Genomic DNA, 23825 nt, shown 5'->3' on the forward strand with positions numbered 1-23825 from the left:
TAATAATATCTCGTATCTTATTTAGCCTGATGTCGTTCCACGCGATACCCAAATTCCTTTTTCTTTCTTTTCTTTTCTTTTTCTATAGTTCCAAGAAAAATCGTAAAACCTGGGATCTCGATTTAAAGGCCGGCGTGTCGATGGAAGGATTTCGCGGCGAAACGATCATCGCCTCTCCCCTCCCCACTCCTCCAAGGAGGAGAGGATGCGAATGGTCGTCGTCGAACACGACTAATATTTCATCGAACGTTTTCCCCGGCATTATCGGGCCTGGCCCGGGCGAAAATGTACGAGCGGTGTTTAATAAAAATGACGATAATATGAGCATCCCGTGTCGCGGTAATGAGACCCGTGGATCGACTATCTTCTCTGGTCCGTGTCCCCGATAACCGAGCCGCATCAATCATCCCCACTCCCGCATCATCCGCCCTCAACATCACCTGGTAATAAAGACGAAACTTTACGGTGCCCCGGGAGGAGAGGAGAGGAGCAACGATTATTTATCGAAAAGAGGTTGAGAGAGAGAGAGATTTGAAACGTTGACGAATCGTTACGTTCAATTATTATTTCGATTAATACGAAATTTTGTAATTCGAGGAATTTGATCGGTTTATATTCCGGAGGAGGATGGATCGAATATGGAAATTTTATGGTGTCCTAAGAGAAGAGAAAGAGAGAGAAAGATTTGAAACGTTGACGAATCGTTACGTTCAATTATTATTTCGATTAATATTTTCTTAATTCGAGGAATTTGTTCGGTTTATATTCCGGAAGAGGATGGATCGAATATGGAAACTTTATGGTGTCCTGAGAGAAGAGAAAGAGAGAGAAAGATTTGAAACGTTGACGAATCGTTACGTTCAATTATTATTTCGATTAATATTTTTATAATTTGAGGAATTTAATCGATTTATATTCGGGGGAGGATGGATCGAATATGGAAACTTTATGGTCCTGAGAGAAGAGGAGAGGAGCAACGATTATTTATCGAAAAGAGGTTGAGAAAAAAAGAAAGAGACTTGAAACGTTAACGAATCGTTATTATTATTTCGATTAATATTTTCGTAATTCGAGGAATTTGATCGGTTTATATTCCGGAGGAGGATGGATCGAATATGGAAACTTTATGGTGTCCTGAGAGAAGAGAAAGAGATTTGAAACGTTGACGAATCGTTACGTTCAATTATTATTTCGATTAATACTTTTATAATTGGAGGAATTTGATCGATTTATATTCCGGAGGAGGATGGATCGAATATGGAAACTTTGTGGTGTCCTAAGAGAAGAGAAAGAGAGAGAAAGATTTGAAACGTTGACGAATCGTTACGTTCAATTATTATTTCGATTAATATTTTTATAATTTGAGGAATTTAATCGATTTATATTCGGGGGAGGATGGATCGAATATGGAAACTTTATGGTCCTGAGAGAAGAGGAGAGGAGCAACGATTATTTATCGAAAAGAGGTTGAGAAAAAAAGAAAGAGACTTGAAACGTTGACGAATCGTTATTATTATTTCGATTAATATTTTCGTAATTCGAGGAATTTGATCGGTTTATATTCCGGAAGAGGATGGATCGAATATGGAAACTTTATGGTATCCTAAGAGAAGAGAAAGAGATTTGAAACGTTGACGAATCGTTACGTTCAATTATTATTTCGATTAATACTTTTATAATTGGAGGAATTTGATCGATTTATATTCCGGAAGAGGATGGATCGAATATGGAAACTTTATGGTGTCCTAAGAGAAGAGAAAGAGAGAGAAAGATTTGAAACGTTGACGAATCGTTACGTTCAATTATTATTTCGATTAATACGAAATTTTGTAATTCGAGGAATTTGATCGGTTTATATTCCGGAGAAGGATGGATCGAATATGGAAATTTTATGGTGTCCTGAGAGAAGAGAAAGAGAGAGAAAGATTTGAAACGTTGACGAATCGTTACGTTCAATTATATTTCGATTAATATTTTCGTAATTCGAATATAAACCGAATTTGTTCGGTTTACATTCCGAAAGAGGATGGATCGAATATGGAAACTTTATGGTGTCCTGAGAGAAGAGGAGAGGAAAGGAGCAACGATTATTTATCGAAAAGAGGTTGAGAGATTTGAAAAAGAAAGAGATTTGAAACGTTGACGAATTGTTATTATTATTTCGATTAATATTTTCGTAATTCGAGGAATTTGATCGGTTTATATTCGGAAGAGGATGGATCGAATATGGAAACTTTATGGTATCCTAAGAGAAGAGAAAGAGATTTGAAACGTTGACGAATCGTTACGTTCAATTATTATTTCGATTAATATTTTTATAATTTGAGGAATTTGATCGATTTATATTCGGAAGAGGATGGATCGAATATGGAAACTTTATGGAATATGGAAACTTTCTCCTGAGAGAAGAGGAGAGGAGCAACGATTATTTATCGAAAAGAGGTTGAGAAAAAAAGAAAGAGACTTGAAACGTTGACGAATCGTTATTATTATTTCGATTAATATTTTCGTAATTCGAGGAATTTGTTCGGTTTATATTCGGAGAAGGATGGATCGAATATGGAAACTTTATGGTATCCTAAGAGAAGAGAAAGAGAGAGAAAGATTTGAAACGTTGACGTTTGAATCGTTACGTTCAATTAGTATTTCGATTAATACGAAATTTTGTAATTCGAGGAATTTGATCGGTTTATATTCCGGAGGAGGATGGATCGAATATGGAAACTTTATGGTGTCCTGAGAGAAGAGGAGAGGAAAGGAGCAACGATTATTTATCGAAAAGAAGAGGATTTTATTGGATGGAGGATGGATCGAGAAATATTCTGCCGCGCATATGTATATCGAAAGGAATATTTTTTTTTTTTTTTTAACTATGCATTACTATGCGAAGAAGAGTTAAGCTGTATTTACATTAGTCATAAGTGCTTACCAGCATTTATGACTTGTAAATTTTGCCGATAATATTAGTCCAAATTGTACGTACTAAGAAGAACTAGTTGACCGTGTAAACATTTTAAAATCGTAGTTTGCAGGCGATACAAATAGCACCCACTTCGTTTTTAAGTGCATATATTAATTTTTATCGATATTTTGAACTTTTCTGTTCTCATATTTTTAATATTTTTAATATGTTTACTTAGAAAATAAATGCAAAGATAACTTTATCTTTGCGGTTATTATCAAATATATAATGAACGGAACTAGCTTCGAAAGATACGTTGAAAATAAAAGAAAAAAAAAATTTTAAATATTGTTTAAAAAGCGAACTATCCGTTCGCGAAGCGCAAAAATATTTTACAAACGAATTACCATGATTATAAATTATTCACGCGATTGATCAATATCATATAACAATTTTTTCTTCGCCAAAAATTACCTCGATAAACCTCGAATAACATTTATCCTCGATCGATTCAATTCGCATTACGTGAACCAAAAACCACTCTACGAGCAACAGAAAAATACATATATATTCATCTATTATTTTTTAAATAAAATTTCACGATCCAATATAAATCTCTCGAGAATCTTCACAATTTAAACGCGACGAATAATCGCGTTTCGCATTCGGGTCAAGCCTAATCTTAAACCACGTTTGCGTTAGCCGTGATATCAACAACGAAAAAAAATTTTTTTTCCAAGGACAATCATGGAGGAGAAATAGAAAAGTCGTAGGTGGATAAAATACCCGCACAGCAATTATTTAATTAAACGTCTGGCCTGGTGTAACTCTCCTCGTATTGTCGTACGAACGGATGGAATTTCCTCTGACTGCGACCTCGAGCCGCGATCCAGCTTGGATCGAGACTGAGAGGGAAGGGGAGAGAGAGAGAGAGAGAGAGAGAGAGAGAGAGAGAGAGAGAGAGAGAGAGAGAGGAGTATCGATGAAAATCAGTAAAGCGAGCGAAGGTAAATCGCTGTGATTACGTTGTCAACGATACCAAATAGCTCGTGTTCGCGACACGGTAATAACGGTAATGAGAGAAAGAGACAACGGTGTTAGATTCGATTACCACAGGCGAGAAGTCGTATTTTCTCGCGGTTCGTTCGGCTTACGTAAGACGAATAAGGCGACGCATCGATTCAATCCGTTGCAAATCGTTCGAATCCGATGAGAGTGGCTCGCGCAACCGTTTCGCAGTCGCACGCGTGTTACTAAACACCTTTGGGATCTCTCGATGGAATCTGTTTGCACAATTTTTTTCTCTCTCTCTCTCTTTCTTTTCTTTCTTTTCCCCTTTTTCCAAGCAACACCGTGTAACGGTTTAGATCGTACAAAACGCGTTTCGTAACTTGCGAAACTTGCTTTTTTAACCCGTTAAAGGAAACCGATGTAATTTTTATCAGCGTTTTTTGAATAATGTTGGATTTTTGGAAAAATAATGCCAAAAGAGAAAAGAGGATAATATACGATAATAAGAAATTCGGTAAATTTCAGAAAATTTCCTTTTTTTTTCCCTCCTCCCCCCTTTTCTTCTTTCGAATCCCTGTTGTCGAGGGATACCGGTGGATGGAGACGTTTAATTTGTGAACAGGTCCCCGTATCGGCCCCTTAACTCGCCTTATAAATTAGCTACAAGACCACGCGGCCAGATAAAGCGGTATACGCGTGCTTTCCACCTCGGATCGCCCTTTCTTCGAACAGGTAAATGTACACGAAATTAAGATATCCGGCGACGAGGCCGCTAGACTAAATCGTTCCCATTTATATAAGAGCTCTCTCGTGATCCAGGGGGACGATTTATGCGAGGCTGCCTCGTACAAATTTGCTCTCGACCTCGCGTTGATTTCGTCACTCGCGATCGCCGCGTCGAAACAAAATAAGGAAAAAAAAAAGAAAAAAAGAAAGAAGAAAAACGCCATAAATTACCATCGTAATTTACCGTCTCGTGTCGCGTTTAAACGGGAATCGGTCACGCTCCGATATATCGTAGCTCCTTCGAGGAGATTTATCCTCGGCTTTGTCGTTGATGTTGAATCGTTCGTTCTTCACGATCTTGCCGAAATTATTCTCTCGAGGTCGAGGTGAATTAAAAACTCGAGTCACGCCCACGCTCTGCTAAAGATTTGACTCACGGGGATAATTGGAGTCGGCCGCGATAAACGCGAATCACGCCTAGCCTCGGGGATATAATCCAGGTCGTAAGTCGATTCTATCCTAGATTCGAGTTACGTTCGCGTATACGCGCGCGCGCGTGTGTGTGTGTGTGTGTGTATCGTGTAATAAGTGGATCGTTTGTGCAAATTTTTATTTGCAGGCTTGTGGAGAGTAGTAAATAAATCCGATGATACATAAAATATAAATATCATAGCGGTATTCAACACTTCTTTTCTATTATTTGCTTCTTACGTCTTTTATATCGATTTGGAATTCCCTCTTAAATGATTCAATGATTATATGTACATATATATATATATATATATACATATAGAATTCAATCGAATAATTATTATTAAAGGAAGCCATTGCGTTAACGGAAACGGTAAATTGAAAAATAGTTACGAGATAAAATCAAATTGCAATATTATTACGATATTTAAAAATATTTTCGAGGGACCACCTCGAAAAATTGAGAAAGAGAGAGAGAGATTTATTTATCCATCTCCTCGACGTTTTCGTTTCGGCGAAAGTGGCGATGGGGAAATAATTTGTTCGAGAAAAAAGAAAAAAAACACGTCGTCCGAATGGGTTCACAGGCAGGCAGGCAGGCAGGCAAAAGACAATCGTAGGAGGCAGAGAAATAATATTACAGCGGGAACCCGGCGATAAGGCCGGGGTTACGTGGAGGGGGGGCGAGATAAAAGGACGTGGAACGAACAAAGCGCGATTACCATTTGTCATGCCGGTAAACGATGCGATGCCGGACGAGCCGTTATAAAGTATAAACGCTGCACGCGGAGATTACGAAACTCTGTCGTGTTGATAATGCGTTTCGCGCGACACGCATGCGAGAGGAATGGGATACGGCCGTTCCCAGATACCTTCCAACTTACGGCCACTTATTATCAGATCCTTACATCCTCTCTCTCTCTCTCTCTCTCTCTCTCTCTCTCTCTGGAGAGATTAAACTCTCTCTCTTGGACGATGATCGTTCCAAGGACGAAGGAGAATATCGTTGGAATGGAAAATTTTAAGAGACGTCCTTTCAAACGAGTCTCTGACGAAAGAGACGAACATGGGAAATCTATATTTTTCATATCGACTCGATGTTGGATCGCGATTAATCAAAGGCGATTCGAGAGAGGGAGGGAAAGGAAAGATCTTTCTTTTGATCCATACGAATCCGACTCGAGTATTTATTCTCTCGTTTCGTTATCGCCTCAAGGAGCGATATCTCCTCCTTTTCCGTTCTTCTTATTGTATTGCGAAAATCCTGTTGCAAGCGAGAGCAATGGAGGGGGGGTCGGAAAATCGGGTAAGTGACGAGAATTTTCGTTTTCGTTCTCGTGGCGCGGTGATTCGTGGTACGAGCTCGGCCGTAAATCGACGTGTAAGCAGATAAGAGAGCGAGCGTTCGTAAATCGGTAGATGAAACGGAGTTACGGGCGCGACGACGAGTTTCAGGACGAGTGTGGGTATAATGGTGGGGCACTTTTCCAAAAAGGACGACCAGACTTGGTGTCCTCGACAAAGGGTGTCGTAAATTTCGGATAACCTCCTACTTCTTATTGCTCCTCCACCTCGTCGATGGAGATTAGACAACGCGTGGAAACAGTTGTGAAACGAGTGTGAATTTTTTAAAAGATCCGATTTTCAAGTGAGAAAAATTACACAAAAGGGAAATCTTCGAAGTGAAGCTCGTTTTCTCGACATCCTATATACAAGATTCTATTTATTGTAGACAGAAATTTCACGGAAAACGTAACTTAAAAAATAATTGTTAGAGATAGATAAAATGAAATAAAATCAAAATATTAATTAATCCACGATTATTTCGATTTACATTTGGGAGGGATCTTCCAATTGATAATTGATTTTGAACAAGAGGATATATTTTCGAGATCGATCGTGTCACTGTTCGCAAAGGGGTTCGAGAATGAATCAAATGTTGGGATAAAAATCGATATAATTAAGGTGAAGAGGGTATAAAAGCGTGGCGTGTAAATCGATCGTTTCGCGGTTGGGACGAGGGACGTGGGACGTACGTTGTTCTTGTTGGACGGGTTCCTTCCACGACGGGCCCCCTCTAAAACGCTCTATCTTCGGGAGGAAGGGACACGATTAGTATAAGGCATTCTTGTTATCTCAAGAGGGAGGGGAACGGGTTGTGGCCTCGCCTTAATCTCTCCTAATCATGGCTCTATTTAGATCCAGGGGGACTCCTTTAAGAGGATATCCGTGTTTGACTCGAACGCGCTCGCTTTACGACTCTTTAATCGTACGAAATTTGTTGCTGACCACTAAAAACGTCACCTTTTCCCTCCCCGATACTTCCTCAAAGCCTCGCACTGGGATATTCTCCTCTCCCCTTCTAAGGAAAGAAGGAGAGGTCGTTCCTTGGGTGAAACGTTTGTCGATAGGATGTATACGATCCCTCCTCGTTTAAGATTACGCTGTTTCGTGAATAAGTATCGATATCGCGGCGATAAAGGAGGCCTTTGCTCGAAAATCCCTTCCCCAGAGATTTTTTTTTTTTTTTTTTTTTTAGCTTTGACGAAAAACTTCAGCTTTTCCTCCGTGAAATAAAATTCAATTCGAGGTTATTTATAAAAATTAAAATATCAATAGTCATACTACTTTCGACGATTCGTTAAGTAAAAATCTGAAATTCGAACGAATTCGCGTTAAACGAAATATACAATTTTCGCGAAAACTTTGAACGAAAATGGAAAATCGAGGTTTCCTCAAACGAATCTGATGATGAATCGCACCAAATCCAAGCCTCGAAGATATTTTTTAAGATATCTAAGAGGGGGTTTCGGTTTCGGTCGCGCGATCGCCGCCATAAAATTAATGGCATCCGCGAGCACGGTTTCCGATGGCTGTTTCACCCTCGTTGGCTCGCGGCCTGATTGCCCCGTCATTCCGAGTCGTCGATCGGTATCCCCCAGCGTGTGGAGCGTGTGCATCCCCGGATCCATTCAACGACTGATTACGATCGTTTCGCAGTTATCGCAGCAATAAAAATCATCCGCTCCTCTTTGACTATCAATTCGAAATTGAAATTGCTACGCTCCCGCGGCCGCCTCTGCCCACGGGATAACGTACTCGCGTCATTAACGTCAACTACCGATACTTCATGATCGTTACGGGCATGGGCCAATTACTCATACCACTCTCCACGCTCCGCAATTCGAAATCCAATCCTCGACAATCGTATCCTCCCTCCTCCCTCGCGGGGAAGAAAATCTCTGGAAGAAGATCGTGAATACGTTTCATCTAGCGCGGAATTTTACCGCTTCGATAATTCGAAAAGCGATCATCCCGTTCGATCATCGTTGCGATTTTTAAAAATTAACCAAACTTTAATACGTATATAATAAAAAAGGATATATATAGATTTTATTTCCCCGATTGTGTTAACAATTCGTTATCGGAAGGAAAATCGTGACTATCTTAATTCATAACCTATTCCATTAACCAGTCTTCTTCCTCTCGCGGAATAGAGAGAGAGAGATTATTATTATTATTATTATTTTTAATCGTCGATAAGTAAAGAAACAGAAGGAACGGAAGGCAGATTGAATCCGTTTTGTCAATTTCACGCGGCTTGAGATCGAATCTTACCTTTCGAGTGATTGAAAGATGGCGCGATCCGAGAGAGAGAGAGAGAGAGAGTATGTGTGTTTCGTCAAGTGCACACAGGTACGTACACTTCAATTTACCGTTATCTCCTCCCTGAAAAATTAATACCGGTGATCCTAGGGCGTAGATATCCGCTTGATCCACCACCACCAACACCAGCACCCTTAACCACAGCCACTATGATCGGCCTATCTATCATTTTCGATCGTGAACAGAGGGGGGAGAGGGAGGGGAAGGGAGCGTGCTCGCGATCGCAAAATCGTAATTGCGCGGCGATCGCTGCGGCTGCCCGTCGTTGGACAAAGAATCGAGTCAAGGGAATGAAAATGGAAACCGGGTAAGAGGATTCTTTTCGATTTAATTTGAAGCAGAATTTTTACCGGGTTATAGTATAATATAGTTGAAAGTAAGTAGAAAGGTAGAAAATATATGGAATAGAAAATATAATTGTTTTGTTTTATCGCGTTACAAGCATAATCGATGATGAGAATTTAGGTCAAGGAAAGATCTTTTTACGATTTTATTAAATATTTAAATTTCGGACGAGATGTATAATTTTATGTATTATATAATGTGTTTTATTTATATTCTTAAAATTGGTGTGTCGTGTAATAAGATTTGAAGGCGAGCGAATGTAAAGCGATGTAGAACAACGGTTAGCAGCAGGTTACCAGTAGATTTTAAATTACGTAGAACTATACCTTCAATAACTGGCTGTTAACCTCGGAATTACGTGGAATTACGGTAATGGGAAGCAGCTACAAATTTTCGAAAACGATGCCAGTAATCTGAAGATTTCTAAATAACGTGGAAGCAAAACGTTTGCTACGTGCACAACTCGTGCACAAATTTTTCACGATTAAAATATTTCTTTTTATCTGTTCAAAACAATTATCTAAATCAAAATTCAAACGTGTTAACATTTAATATTTAATCGATAAACAATGGTAACTTTTATCGCAATTTACAAAATATTATATTATTCGCCATCTCCTTTCCTGTAAAAGGATATCATACTATACTATAAAACGTAATTCCGGTGGAATCATCAACGATCTTAAACTACCAGCATTTGAAACGAAAGAGCAACGAAAGAGATACGAAATTCCCATCCATTTGGAAAAACCAAGATTCCGCAATTCCAATCGTGCGTATAATCCCAATAGTTGGCAGCCACTTTGGAAATAGAATATTCCTTCTGGTATTCGTGTTTGAAGGGAGCGACGACCCGTTGTAACCGTGGCGCAGATTCCAATATCCGTCGGCCAATCTCGGAGCAACCGGTCGACGACGAGCATCGAATCGAATTAGTATTCGGATATCCGGACAATCTCGGCCCTAGGCTAATGCATAGAAGGCACGTTGTACTCTGCCAAGTACCACGTTTTGTATTTGTACGGGTGTATCCAGTTCAATATCGGCCGGTCACGCGAAATCAAACTATTGGTAAGGTACGAATGCGGCTGGCCACCTGGCCACAGGTATAATAACGCACGATAACGCACGCCTGAAACTGTTATTAATTTTAATGCTGAACGAACTCTTCTTTCTTTCTTTCTTTCTTTTTCTTTTCCTTTCTCTTTTCTCAAAGGTTGACACGTCGTCTTCACTTTCTCTTTAATAATATCATTTTTATTCGATAAAAAACGACGTCGGATGGACGTCAGATTAATAATGGAGATTTTTGCTTTTCGTTCTTTTCTTCGCGAGAGAAAGATAATTGCGGAGCCAAGGTTTCGAGATGATTCGTTACACGCAAGAAGTAAAATAAAATTTTGCGGCTCGACGCCATTTATTATTACCGATTATTATCTCGCCTATTATGCTTTCTCGTGACGCTATCAGCATGCAAAATTCTTTCGACGAAGAATCGTTTGAAAATGGAACGAGCTTTATATATCAACCGACCGTCGTAACACGTTTTTGGTAAACGTGTTTCACGTGACTTTTCGAACGAAAACCGCGCCCCCCTTCGAGAATATACCGTGATAATGGCGAGTCGTTTTCTGATTGATATCGCGGCCACGTGCCGGCTTGCGATCGAGCTTTAGATCTCCTCCCCGATTGCCTCCACCATTAGATATACACAAGTCGAATTACTCAGCCGCGACCTTCTCGGGGCCGAGATTGTTTTATTTCGAGATTTAATCGAGGGACGAAATCAAGGACTCGACTCGTCGAGGGAATCGTAGTGATTTATTTATTAAAGCCCTCCTCGCCACTCTCCTCCTCCACCGATTTCATCGATCGAACGATGATGATCGATCGCAAATTGCTGTGACCGCCATCCATCCATCCATCCTTCCTTTCCGCGTTCTTTCGCGATAATTTTTCGGCTCGCGGTGAGAAATGGTGATTCAAGGTTGAACGTTACACGATCGATGTGAAAATATCGAAACGTTTCCAACGCAATCATTCGGTTAATTCGTTTTTCTTCGAACTCTCCGTAGTTATCACTTTTCTAGCGATGGGATTAAGTATACGACGCAACACTTGGAAACGTAACGAACTCTTGGAAATCGAATGAAAAATTAATTTCAATATATATATATATATATATATTTCGATAAAAGGATCTCGATCGATTTCGAACTTTCGAAATATTTTTTTAAAAATTACTTGTACAATGCACGAAACGTTGATGATATAATTTGAAATAATATGAGTGTTGTTAAGTTACTCTTCTTCTCACGATATATTAAATCTATCCGCGACTCGATCCCTTCGCTATTATCCTCGCGGATAGATTCCTTTCCTCGCCATCTCGCTTAATAGGCAATGAACACCTCCATCGACGAATCTTCGATCGTGTAGCAGTAATTTGCTATTTTTCTCTATTTCTTTTTTTTTTTTTTTTTTCAAAACAAGCTAGAAAACCAACACAAGAATATTGCTGAAGGAACATAGCGACGGATAATGGGTCTCGTAAAGTCCTCGACGGATTCGATGGACGGGAGGGGGGAGAGAGGAGGGTCCGGCGTGTCAATTACCAGCGTCGTCTCTCGCAACGGTTGAATATAAAAGAGCGGAAAGCTCGAATTGGCGGTCGGAAGAGAGGAGGACGCTTTGAATCCGTAATGGGGGTTACCGATGGAAGAGGCCTCGAACGCCATTAAAACGCGCGAACAATCAACTCGTTTCGCCGCCTTTGAGGGAAACAGAGCTGTTGATATCGGCTCGCTTTGAGCCGAGAAGCTTCGTCGTATGAATTTTAATTCCGTCCGCCCGACAAATCGCGGAAAACTAATTTCGTTCCCGCTAACTCGAGAACTGTATATCTGTGTTCAATCTCAATCCCAAAGTTTTCCACGAAAGATTTCGGCCTCGATGGGAACCCCTTTAAACAACGAGTTTCGAGTTTGTTGCAAATCGAAAGTTTTCAATCGATCGATCTCGAATACACGAAACACAAATTCTTGCGAATGATTAGGAAATGAATGATGAGAGAAATATATATATATATATATAAATCTTGAATATATCCTCGAGACTTCAAAGTGGCGCTAAAATCTCTCGAAGGCTCTCGAAAAAGTTTCGCGTGACACCGAAACAAATCGTCTTCATCAGCGATCGGCTGATCCTCGCCAAACAATAACAAGAAATCGTTTTAAAAAATGGAAAAAGCGATTCTTCCTCGAAGGTAGCGTGATCTCGTGACGCGAGTCGACAGATACAGTCCGCAGAAAAACTAACAAGAGCCTGTCATAACCGCCTTTCATCGATATCCCCCTGTGTCCACAAGAGACATCGCGACCCTTTCTCCTCCCTTTCGTGACGAGCGTGAAATTTTCAAATTTCGCCGAGCGTGAAACCGTTTTGCCCCGAACAATCGAGGAACAATCGGCGGAATCGCGTGACGCGAATATCCTCACCTCAGCAGGACCAGAACTCGTCGCCTATGTTCGTTCCACGCGCGAAACTCTCGAGATCTCGTAATTATCGATCGCGTGACACCCGATCCAATCATTCTCGGGCCGAATATCGATCGATATTTAACAACCTTCAACTCCACCCTATACACATATTTTTCTTTTCTCTATCATCAACCCATACTTTTGCGCATATCAAAACATTTTTCCTCCTTTTTCCTTTTCGATTTCTCTTATATTCCTACTCGTGTTATCTGGATAGCTGTTCACGTTCAAGAAAAAGATGGAGTCTTTCTTTGTTCGAAAGACGGTTCCGGTCGCGTTAGGGCGTTAATCTCGACGCCCTAAAATCGTGAAACCGCGAATTCGTGTTCGCGCGGGGAAGCACGCGCTTTCGCCCCGGTTCCGCTTCTCCATATGTTGCGAAGCGCATTGTGCGCTGCACGCGTGTGCAGCAGGCGCGTTTCGTGATCTCGGTGGTCGGCCAGCTGCCGACCGATGCTTGCTCGCTTCTTCTTCTTCTTCTTCTTCTTCTTCTCCGCTCCGGGCGTCGTCGGTGATTTCCTCTCGGACGATTCAAAAGGGAGGAGGGGGAGAAGGGAGTTGGCGAAGAGAAGAACACCGGACATCCGAGACACATGACGGAGGAAGGAACCGCAACGCGCGATTATTCCCCCGCAACTGTTTTCTCGTGGATCACGCGATATAACACACTTGTGGTGGTGCGCTCAAAACGCGGCTTTTCAAGAAGTCGAGTTCGTTTCCATTCCATTTTTGCGAATATTTCCCCTTTTAATTTCTCTGTGATCTAAAAAGATCTTGTGGAGATAGAGTCGAGGGGATTGGAACTAGATATTGGTGTAATGTACACTCGAAGATAAAATTTTGTAGAGTTTTTTTATCGATTTTCTGAATATTTGAACCGAACTTGAATCGATGAGAGATTACAGTAATAAGATTATCAAAAAGATTATAAACTTCGTTCTTAAAACACTTCGACCCCCTATTAATTAATTTTTTTAAAAACAAGGGGGGGAGGAGGAAAGAAATGATCCAATTATCCCGCGTTAAAGGATGATCGGAATTGAAATTTCGCCAAAGGGTGTGCGTTCCCGTGGCCGGAGGAAATTTTCGAGGAAATTTTCCCAGCGTTTCCCTGGTGGGAAGGCAACGTTGAATTTCATAGGTTGACTCGTCGATGATCCTTTTGAAGGGGAATCCCCGTGTCGTCCGGCAACACGCCGCCACGACCATCCTCCTCCCCCTCCCCTCCTTCCACGGCCTCCTTCTTCGGCAAACCGAGAGAGAATAAAATATACATGAATCTCTTTTTCCGAAATATTCAAATTCTCCATTCCTCAGATCGAATAACCGCGGGAAGTGAGAGAGAGAGAGAGAGAGAGAGAGAGGGGAGGAGAGGGAGAGAGAACGGTATCGGGTCGCCGTGTTGGCCCCGAGGTGGTCTCAGGCCATGAATATCATGACTGACCAAACTCGGTTCCCATACTAGTCACGTTCTGACGATTCCCGTAAGGTGTGGTCCGCAGAGTCGGTTTCCGGAAATCAGGCTATCGGGTTTCGCGCCCGCTACGTAGCCTGGTTTCCGTTTGGAAACCGCGCTGTGTGATACATTTCAAACGAGCCTCGGTTATTAATTCCCGTGTGTCGATCATCTTGCGATCGACGAGAGACAGAGACAGAGAGACAGAGAGAGAGAGAGAGAGAGAGAGAGAGAGAGAGAGCGAGAGAGAGAGAAGGAAATATTCAACGATTATTCGAGGAAGAAACAAGCAATATTTCGAAAATATTATCGATTGGAGGATGAATTAAGAGAGAAATGATTGTGCAAAGTTTTTACACGAGTTTGGAAATTTCTCTGTTCTATTTTAATATATAGGGAGGGAGAGATTTATTAGGATAAAGAGAAAGGAGTTAGTTAGTTTTACTGGTGGATGGGCTCGTGTAACGTTGATGAATTCCAGTGACAGTGGAGAAAGGCTCTCTTCGGATCGGGCTCGTAAATCGAGGCTCGTCAATAGGGGGTTGGCTGCTTCCTTTTTTTTTTTTTTTTTTTTTTTCGAAGAGGACGGGCGCGATCGAAATGCACCTCGTTTGCCTTGTGCTCCTCGCTTCCGGCGTAACGAACGGGATCGTCGTTTCATCGAGCCACCAGGCACGACTGACGTTGATCGTCGCGCACAAAGTGTCGCGCACAAGTTGGTTATTTTCGTCAATGGCGGTCGTCGCTTAACTAACGTTCCGTTTCGTCGCCGATAACGCATCTCCTTTGGAAATTTATAATTTCCTTTTTTTTTTTTTTTCTCCTTTCTTTCCCCTTTCTTGAAAATCGTAAATAAATAACGATCGGTGTATTTCTACGATATATTGCGTATCGTACCTGTTCGAATAACTGGTATGATTGATTCCCGTTCGCGGCATTTGCAGATAACGAAACGGTGTGCAAAACGGCGGGCTGTGCGTGATCGGAAGTTCATTATCTCCGCTCCAATTTTCGTCTGTCGCGATGGGCGACAGAGGAACGATTAGTCAAGTTGGACGCGTTTACGACGTATGGAAATTTCCGATAGGAAAAAAGCGCGGAGAGAAAGAAAGAAAGAAAGAAAGAATTGGAAATCCGTTATTTTTTTTTCTCGAATCGATTACCGCTTTTCAATCGCTCCGTTGAATTGAAACGTTGAGCAAGAGATAAAGTAAGTAAGTAAGTAAGTCTCGTTTTAAATGAATTGAATCACTTTATTCCTCGAGATCGTATTCTCGCATATGCATATTTCGAATTAAACGTGAAATTGTTCGACGAAGAAGAAGAAGAGCTGCGAATCGAAGGACAACTCTCTTTCGAACGAGGGAAAAAAGAAGAAGGAAGAAACACGAAAACGTATATGCGAACGAAATGATTCGAATCCAGGATTCGAAGCGCTGATCTTCTTCTTCTCCTTCTTCTTCTTCCCTTTTCGAAACACTGTAATTCATCCGCGATAGTTCTAACGCTGGACGGATCTTTTATAATACCAGTGTAAAACCTGCAATAATAGGCCTTGCAGTGCCGCGAGATTTTCGTTGGTTTACCGTTTTCTGGCAACCGATCATTTACTCGATTATCGTACCGACCATGCATCCTTCAACTTTCACATTCCTTTGGAAGAACGCGATGCATCCTCGCGAATCTTCGAATCGAACGTATTCGACAACATCCATACAACAAACATTTACACGCGATAATATAACCATCCTCCACAATCTGTTCCGATCTCTTCTTCGAATTGCCAAAGAAATTCTCAATAAATCCTCTCTTAACCTCTCGATCCAAAAAAAAAAAAAAAAAAGAAAAGAAAAGAAAAGAAAAGAAAAGAAAAGAAAAATTCTCAGAATCGAAGAGACCGCCGCCCGTCTACATCTACGTCTACATCAATTTCGCAAGTCGAGAGAGGCAAAGAGAGGCGCGTAATTGCGAGTCGCGGTACTTTCGAGGTAGCAACGCGAGGCCAGGGTGAAAGGGAGGGGAGGGGAGGTAGGTTGCCGGTGGCAACGTGACCGCGATCAGCCAGCCGCGCTATTCAACCGCGCGCTATCCAATATTCGACAGGGACCCGGTGAGGTGTTGCGGTAATACACGATCGGCGGAGGAATGCCATTTGCCGGTGCTTGATTTATGCATTACAGAATATATATATATATAGCGGGAGACACCGCTGCCTCGTAGCCCGTGGGGGATTCGAGGGCGTGGATCGGGCCAACGTGAGTATTATTCAAAGTGTTGCTCATTTGGACACGTGGACGGGGAGGGGGGAGGGGGGGGGGGAAGGGGGAGGGAGTAAATCGGGCTTTGACCGTAGTCAACGACACGTGACGACACGTGCCACCGCGTTGCACATTTCGTGGTCCGCGCGTTCCAACGATCTCTCTCAACCTGATGGAAATCGCGGGAAACGGGATTTTTTTCGCGGGAGGGGAGTTCTTTGGAAAATTTATCTTGTATCTTTTTCACGGTCATTGTTCGAAGATCTATCGGAGAAGACGTGTCTTTTATTTTGCTACGCGTTTTCGTTTAAAGGTAATGAATTCTTTTAGCGAATTTTATCATTATAAGTAAAGTAAGAAGCAAAAAGTAAGAAGTAGTTAAAAAAGGAAATGATTTTGTTAGTTAGGAGAACAACCTTGGAAAATAAAAGAGGTTGATTGTTGATATTTATATTTTTCTTCTTCTTCTTCTTCTTCTTTTCTTCACTTAATCTAAATCTTATCTTAACTTTAATCCATATCTCGTATATTGCACAATTCACAGGTGTATTTATAACAGGTGTAATATTAAATCCGTGATCTCATCGCTAGTTTTTATATAAGTATGTAAATAATAAAATTGATTTCTTCCCGGACTCTGTTACTAAATGTAAAAATTCCTCTAAATTACAAACTTGGATCAATGTATCCAATTTACACACATATACATATATACATATATATATATATATATATATATATATATTTTCTATAAAATTTCCACTATGTAATAATATTGGATATCGCGATCCATTTTCAATAAAAAATAAACGAATAAATAATAGTTAATAGGAAACGAGGAGAAATCCAAAATGGATAACAGGTACCAACTAATTGGATACGTATATTCCGCGGATCGCGTTTTTTGCGCGAATTTCTTCAAAGGCGCGATCGTGTCGGTTTTGACGTTAATGGAACTGAACTCGATCTGTATACGAATCGGTGCGGAATAGGAAACGATCGAGTTTAAGATGGAACGCGGAAGAGACGCTTGACGGTTTCTTGCAATCCGATTCTTCCTCCTTGTTCTCCCGAGAATTACGTCAATTTACGTACACGCAAAGGAAAAAAGAAAAGAAGAAAAAAAAAAATAAAGTAACGATAATCAGAATCGGATCAAAACGTCAAATTTTTTTTTATATTCAATTCGATACGACGTTCTATTAACGTGAATTTAACGTGGTCACGTTCTCTGGCCTTCTAACGTCCTCCGTCGCGTTCTAGATCGTTTCCAAACCGTTTCCAAGCCGCCTTTCAACGAGGCCTCTCGTCGACAAAAGGCGCACTCGAGTTGCGCCACCAAATCGCTCGCTACCAGTTGCATGTTCGAGGACCGTCGAGCAAAGCACTCGAGCTTCGTGAAATGAAAATCTTTCTTCGATAGTGTATTTAACAGGGTCGAGTGCAGGGTCGAGTCTGATGGGTGGCCACGTAACGGGTGATCCGCAAGTATCGACACGAAGAAAGAAAAGGAGGAAATGTATTTATATTTTACGTTTGATTCCTCTACCTGATCGGTAGAAGGGAAACTCTGAATGCTTTTTTCGAAATTGCTTTCAAACGTATTATTTATAATTATATATTATTAAATCTTCTCAAATCCTTTTCCTTCGAATTATTGATTACGTTCTTTTCGTTGAATAATCTCGCGACCATATTGATACAAATCTTACAAGATGATACACTTCGAAAAAATCGTGACAAGAATTAAACAAGAATTCAAGTTTACTTAAAATCCATTTGTAATAACAAGTAACGAGTGGGATCGCTCGAGGCTAGGCCACGGTCCCTCCTCTCCATTCGAAGAGATCGCCGAGAGCAGGAACTCGCGGGGACACCCCGTACACACGCGCGAGGAACGCACGATTCTTCATTCTCCGCGTTGGCCATTTATGGGTGGCGTGCCACTTGACAGGACGCACGGCGTCACGGGGTAATCAAAGTGCCATTATCCATGGGAAATTGTAACCCCCGATCTCTCCAACCCCTCCAACTCCTTTGCCACGTCGTATTCAGTATCGCGCGATACTTTTCTCTTTCTATCCCGAGACCGTAACCGACTACGACCCCTCCTCGAATCCTCGTCGCACCTATGTATATACATGTATGTATATACATATACACACACATATATATATATATATATGTACACACACGTTCGATACCAGCGGTGGTATACGTAAGGGGTGGTCGTTACGCAAACCTCTGCCTAACCCTCTTGTAACGCGCGTTACACGGTCTGGCCGAGCGAGGGTCGACGAGTGTCAAAGCGGAGTCAACCGGTGAAAAATGGCCCCGACTTGTCACGAAGGATTCGTAAGTAATCGTAATTCTTATCGGCTTAGGGAAACTACCTGGGCCTTGGTGTGTAATTGTAATTGTTCCCGTGACGCATCGTTAATCTATCACTCGTGTACGTACGATTGTAAAACGAGGTAAAACATCGGTTTACGGTTCTATCGGTTATTAAATAGATTTTTGCCGCGCTCGATAAGATTCGTTGTATTGCAAAGGCAATTTCTTATATAGTTTACGCTCCACCTAACTTGTAATAAATAGATGTGCTTAGGCGTAATCGGAGCCCATTAAAAAAAGATTGTTGTAATTATCCTTCGTCACCGAGAACATAGGTTTATTTAACCGTGTATCGAACGAGATTGCGAGAAAAAACTTATTTTCGTTCCCAGCATTATCTGGTCGCCAATAAAATCTTTTCCCAACCGTGTCTCCTTAATCCTCGATCGCGTGGAAAAATCCGTGGCCGTGGAAAATGAGTTTTGGATAATCGATAGTTGGCTCCCCTTGATATTTAACCCCGTAATTAGCGGGATGTCACCCGCCGCTATTCCCAAGCGAGGCCGCGTCTGGTCGCGCCGAATCCTCGTGTTTCACGGGTGACGGAAGCGCGGTGGAACCGACATGGTTCCCCTCCCTCCCCGCCACCGCGAGTAAAAGTATTCGAGAGGGTGGAGGAGGTGGTTACGAGAGAGAGAGAGAGAGAGAGAGAGAGAGTGGCGAACCGGTTCGCAGCCTCCGTTGCAACCCCTCCGCTGGGGGTTTCCGCGGTAGCGTGATTTTCTGATTAGCAGCGGGTCGACTGGTTGCGGTTAACCGTTGTTAGGTTACCGGTCAATTGGTATGCATGGGCTGGGACTCGTGCCCACGGTACAGCCCCTGAACCCGGCTAACCTCCTCTCCCTCCTACGCCACCGACTAACGGCCGCACACCGTGCTATGTCTACTTCGCCACCTCCTCGATCGTTGGACCTAGATCGTTTCCACGTTGCGGTTTCCACGCCACTTTTTTTCTCTCTCTCTCTCTCTATCGGCCTAAAATTTTCTCCGCCGAATTTCGGTGCTCGGCTGGGGGGAGAGGAGGTGGAATGGATGAATATTCCTTGGGGAGGGAGGCTGGTATAATTTTATATATATAGTTCGATAAGTATAGGCGTATGGATAATGTAATGAAAGAGAAACGTGAATTTGGGAAAAGATGTTGAGAAAAATTGACGTAGAAAAGTAAATCGAGGTTTAATAAGTATTGTATTTCTGTCATGATTGTAATCACTCGTTTTCGATGTTTCCAGGTCGCTCGAGTTTCGGCCTCCCTTCCAAGCTCGTCCATGGAGGGAATAACGTGTCCAGTGTTTCGAAGGCCCTTGAAATTTTCTTGGCGAACGCACCCTTTCTTCGCGTGGACTGCGAAGTGAGCGCCGGTCCCACGACCGACGAGGAATCGACACTCGCATCGGTTACGTTTCGAGGGTGCGATCTCCCCTCGAGTTTTTCGAGAGGAGAGGAGGAGGGGCGTGCAATGGTCGAGAGCCTCCTTGACAAGGTATTACGTCCGTGGGTAATAGATTTACGACGTGGAGAAAGGCCATTCGATACTATTGCGTGATGTATTTTGCGGGAAGGTTCTTCAACCTTCAATTGGTGACGTAACTTTTACCTTAGTTGTCGCCTTAATCTCGTCAATTTATTCGTTATTTTGAAACGGAAAAAAAGTTAAGAAAAGATTCCAAGATACATACTCGCTTTTACTGTTAAAACGTAATCAACAACTTAGATTGAAATCTAAGTTTAACGATGACGTGAATATCGGGGATGAGGTTAAAAACAAGCAGTTTTAAGCTCAAACTGTAAAGAAGAAGAAGAAAAATCTGACAGATGATCGACGATAATTGTTTAATTGTAAGGAACGACGAGGAAGCAAAGATCAAACGTTTCAAAGTTTCTCTCCCTTCTTTATCCCCTGATCCAACCCCTGGAGGAAAGCAGCAACGACTTTTAAAACGCAATTTAAAACGCCGTTGCTGCCGCTTTTGTGAAAATAATCAAGCACTCTCCGTGCTCCAGTGTCCCAGGTGATTCGATCGGTTCCTCGGATCGTGGAACTTTTTAAACCGGCGTCCGGCTTACAGAAGGGGGAGGAGAGAGGAGCCGTGGAAAGGGATTTTCCAAGGCAAGGAAAAGCGGCGCGATCGGGCGGGAGTTTAAATTAGATTTCGTACTTCCGAGACGCTACAAGAACCTTAAAAGAGGAGGTAAGCGTGGACAAACGTCCTCCATTTTATCAGAGCTAGCAGAGAGTTTCTTAGTTTCTCCACTCTATTCCTTTCCCTCGAACGTTTCACTCTGTGAAGAAAGATCTTTTAAGGATATCTTTTAAATTTTTTTTTTTTTTTTTTTTTTTTTCACGACTCTGTTCACCGTAGTTATTGGTATAGTTTACGAAATAGCTTTGATCGTTTACTAGTTTTTCGTATACCTTTTGTTTTTCAATTCAAACGAGAAGATTTTAAGTTGAAATTTGATTATGAATTAAGATTTCTTTTCTTAGTATTTCATTTGTGCAGTTATAACGAAACAATGAATTATCCGATGCGACGACGAGATAACGATAAATATTTAAATATCCCTCTCAATTTCGAGTGAATATTTTATGTTAATATATTTAATAGCTGTTCATAATTTAATATCGAACCAATTAATCTCCCTATTTAAATTTTTTTTAACCCTTAAAACTTTCTTCTTCAAAAGAAAAAAAAAAAAAAGAATGTAATAAAAATGACATTTGAAATTAAATTTCGTGATAAGCTGAATTTATCCAAACATCCTTTGCATACACTAATTACAAATCCCTTCCTCTAATAAAATATTTACCTCGCTATTTCACTAAAAGGGATTCTGTAACGTTTACTTACTAACGTTATCGAACTTTTTCTCGTCGTTCCCGATAGAAATTCGAACGAGGGGGAGGGGTAAAAGAAGCGCGTTCTCTCTATATAGGGGGAGGGGGGGAAAAAAAATGAGGGAAGCACAGAACAGGCGTACGCAGAGAAAAGTTTTCGCCAAACCGGATACAAGGAAGTTCTACCGTATTCGCGCATCCGGTGCTATAAATCTCGGTCTCTTCCCGCCTTCTCGTGCCCGCTGGCCAAGTCACCGAGCCCTCACTCTGTCCGACGAATAAATTTGCGATCAAACCTTTTTCCAGTTCACCGTCTTTCTCGATCAATCGGTCGGTTCTATCGATTTTTCAGCGACGAGGAATCGTGTTCGTGATCGACAGCCGCATAACAGAACACTTGATCCGTCGAATCTGTCGATATTTTCTACTTTACCGATCGATCTATATTGTGGAAATATATATATATATAGATAGAATTTCTTAAAGATCAGACAAGTTGAAATTAAAGTATATCGGTTTAAATAGTTATGTTTGTGTTAAGATTGTGTGATAAAAGTAATTTTAAAGAGTGATTATGATAATGATAAATTGTCAATGTTTCAGGTTCCGGTAGATACAACAGACAGTGGATCATTGGATCGTGCAATGGATTTCTGCAATACCAACCGATCACTTTTTTAAATCAGTGATATTCTCATTCCATGAAGAGAGAAGAAGATGCGTTATGAATTATATTTCATAAGGATATTAGAATAATTGTTCTATGACAAATTATAAAAATTATTAATTATTTTTAATTTTTCTCGCCTTATGTGAAAAAGAAGAGGCATAAGATATTTTTAAATACAATATACACAAAAAAAAAGGATTGCAACAATGATAGATGATCTTGTTAATCATGTATATTTTTCCTGCGATTTTTTTCTACTCGATTATTAACACGTAAAAAGAAATTATAATCGTTCGATAATCCTATCAAAACTTTTTCCTCGAGCGGATTTTCCGCTTAGACAACGGAACAAGACGAGTATTTATGAGTTATTGATGACAACGGACGCTTTCAGAATCTTAGAGGATCGTATAATAACGTAATTAACGACGCGTTGACAAATTGAATCGGCGGCGAATATATTCTTTTCATCGTGGCTGTACCCTGGTGCTCTCGCCATAAATATTTCATGGCGGTCGGGCGTCCCCGTGTCCGTGGAAAATCGTAGAACGTTCAATGATCATCCCCCAGCCGCCACTACACACCCTCGAAAAATCTTCACGAGGAAGCCATGAAGAACCGATAATCTTCCATCGATCAGTATCAGAGAGGATAGAAGGAAGCGTTTCTCGAAAATGGAAATCTTCTTTAGGGGAAAAAATGAATTAACAGTGTAACAGGCATGAAAGATTTGTCTCTAAATATACGAATAGATTCCAGGCCTATCGTAAAATCGAATCGCAGCGACAACTTTTTTTTCCTTCAATTGATTTAATTTATTCATTAACGAATAAAGAAATTGTTTTAGAGCACAAAGAGAGAGATTATAATTAAGAGATATGATGTTTTTTAAAATTCCGTCTAACATGGCATAAAAGAAGTTAATAAATTATATATTGTTGTTTCATATTGATGAAAAAATAGAAATATCACATATGATACATTCTCAATTTATTTAACTATTATATAGACAAAGAATGTTTCTTCGAAAAGATTGAGAAACACTGCCTTGGAATGAACATTAAATAAATCAAATTAAATCAAATTTTATAACGCTCAAAATTTTATCAATTCTATTATAAATTGCCAAGAAACCATACTTTATTTCTACAACAACCTAATAATATTATTCATGTAGATATTTCAACATGAATATTCCATTTCAACTCCCCCGCTCCAGAAAAAACCTCTTCGGTGGCAAATTCTCTTCGATGCTTGTCAAATTTCAAAGTAACGCCGAATCTCGATCTCGAAGAACGGGGTTTAGATAAGCGCCCCCTACAGGAAGCCATTAACCGGAGAGAACGGCGTGAAAAGCAAGGAGAATATTAGAGCGATCCGGCGATTGGCTCCGATGCAATTTCGCACGGTACAGTGGCGGCACGTTGGGCGAAGGTGTTAAATTCACTGGATGTACGTCGGACGAGCCATTCTGGGGTAGCCGACAAATCCGATCGTATTTTCATCGACGCCAAATTGGCAATATCCTCGCCGGTGACGATTCCTGAA

At 41.1% G+C, this 23825-nt stretch overlaps 1 protein-coding gene across 2 annotated transcripts in view; it reads left to right on the top strand.

Annotated features, from left to right (window-relative positions):
* LOC122712675 overlaps positions 1-22404 on the top strand; it is a 112334-nt gene extending 89930 nt beyond the window's left edge. The window contains exons 1-3 of one of the 2 annotated variants that reach the window (XR_006346383.1): positions 16510-16687; positions 20001-20251; positions 22211-22404. Coding sequence is in view for 1 of the 2 variants with exons in the window: in XM_043932481.1 (XP_043788416.1) it covers positions 20001-20251; positions 22211-22288 (329 nt within the window). In the remaining variant the exon portion in view is untranslated. Of the gene's footprint in view, positions 1-16509; positions 16688-20000; positions 20252-22210 lie in introns of those variants that run through there. The other variant, XM_043932481.1, reaches the window with a different exon arrangement.
* The last annotated feature ends 1421 nt before the right edge of the window (positions 22405-23825 follow it).

This window comes from Apis laboriosa, unplaced genomic scaffold (genome assembly GCF_014066325.1).
Source record: "Apis laboriosa isolate Shangri-la unplaced genomic scaffold, ASM1406632v1 scaffold204_cov149, whole genome shotgun sequence".
NCBI classification, from domain to species: domain Eukaryota; kingdom Metazoa; phylum Arthropoda; class Insecta; order Hymenoptera; family Apidae; genus Apis; species Apis laboriosa.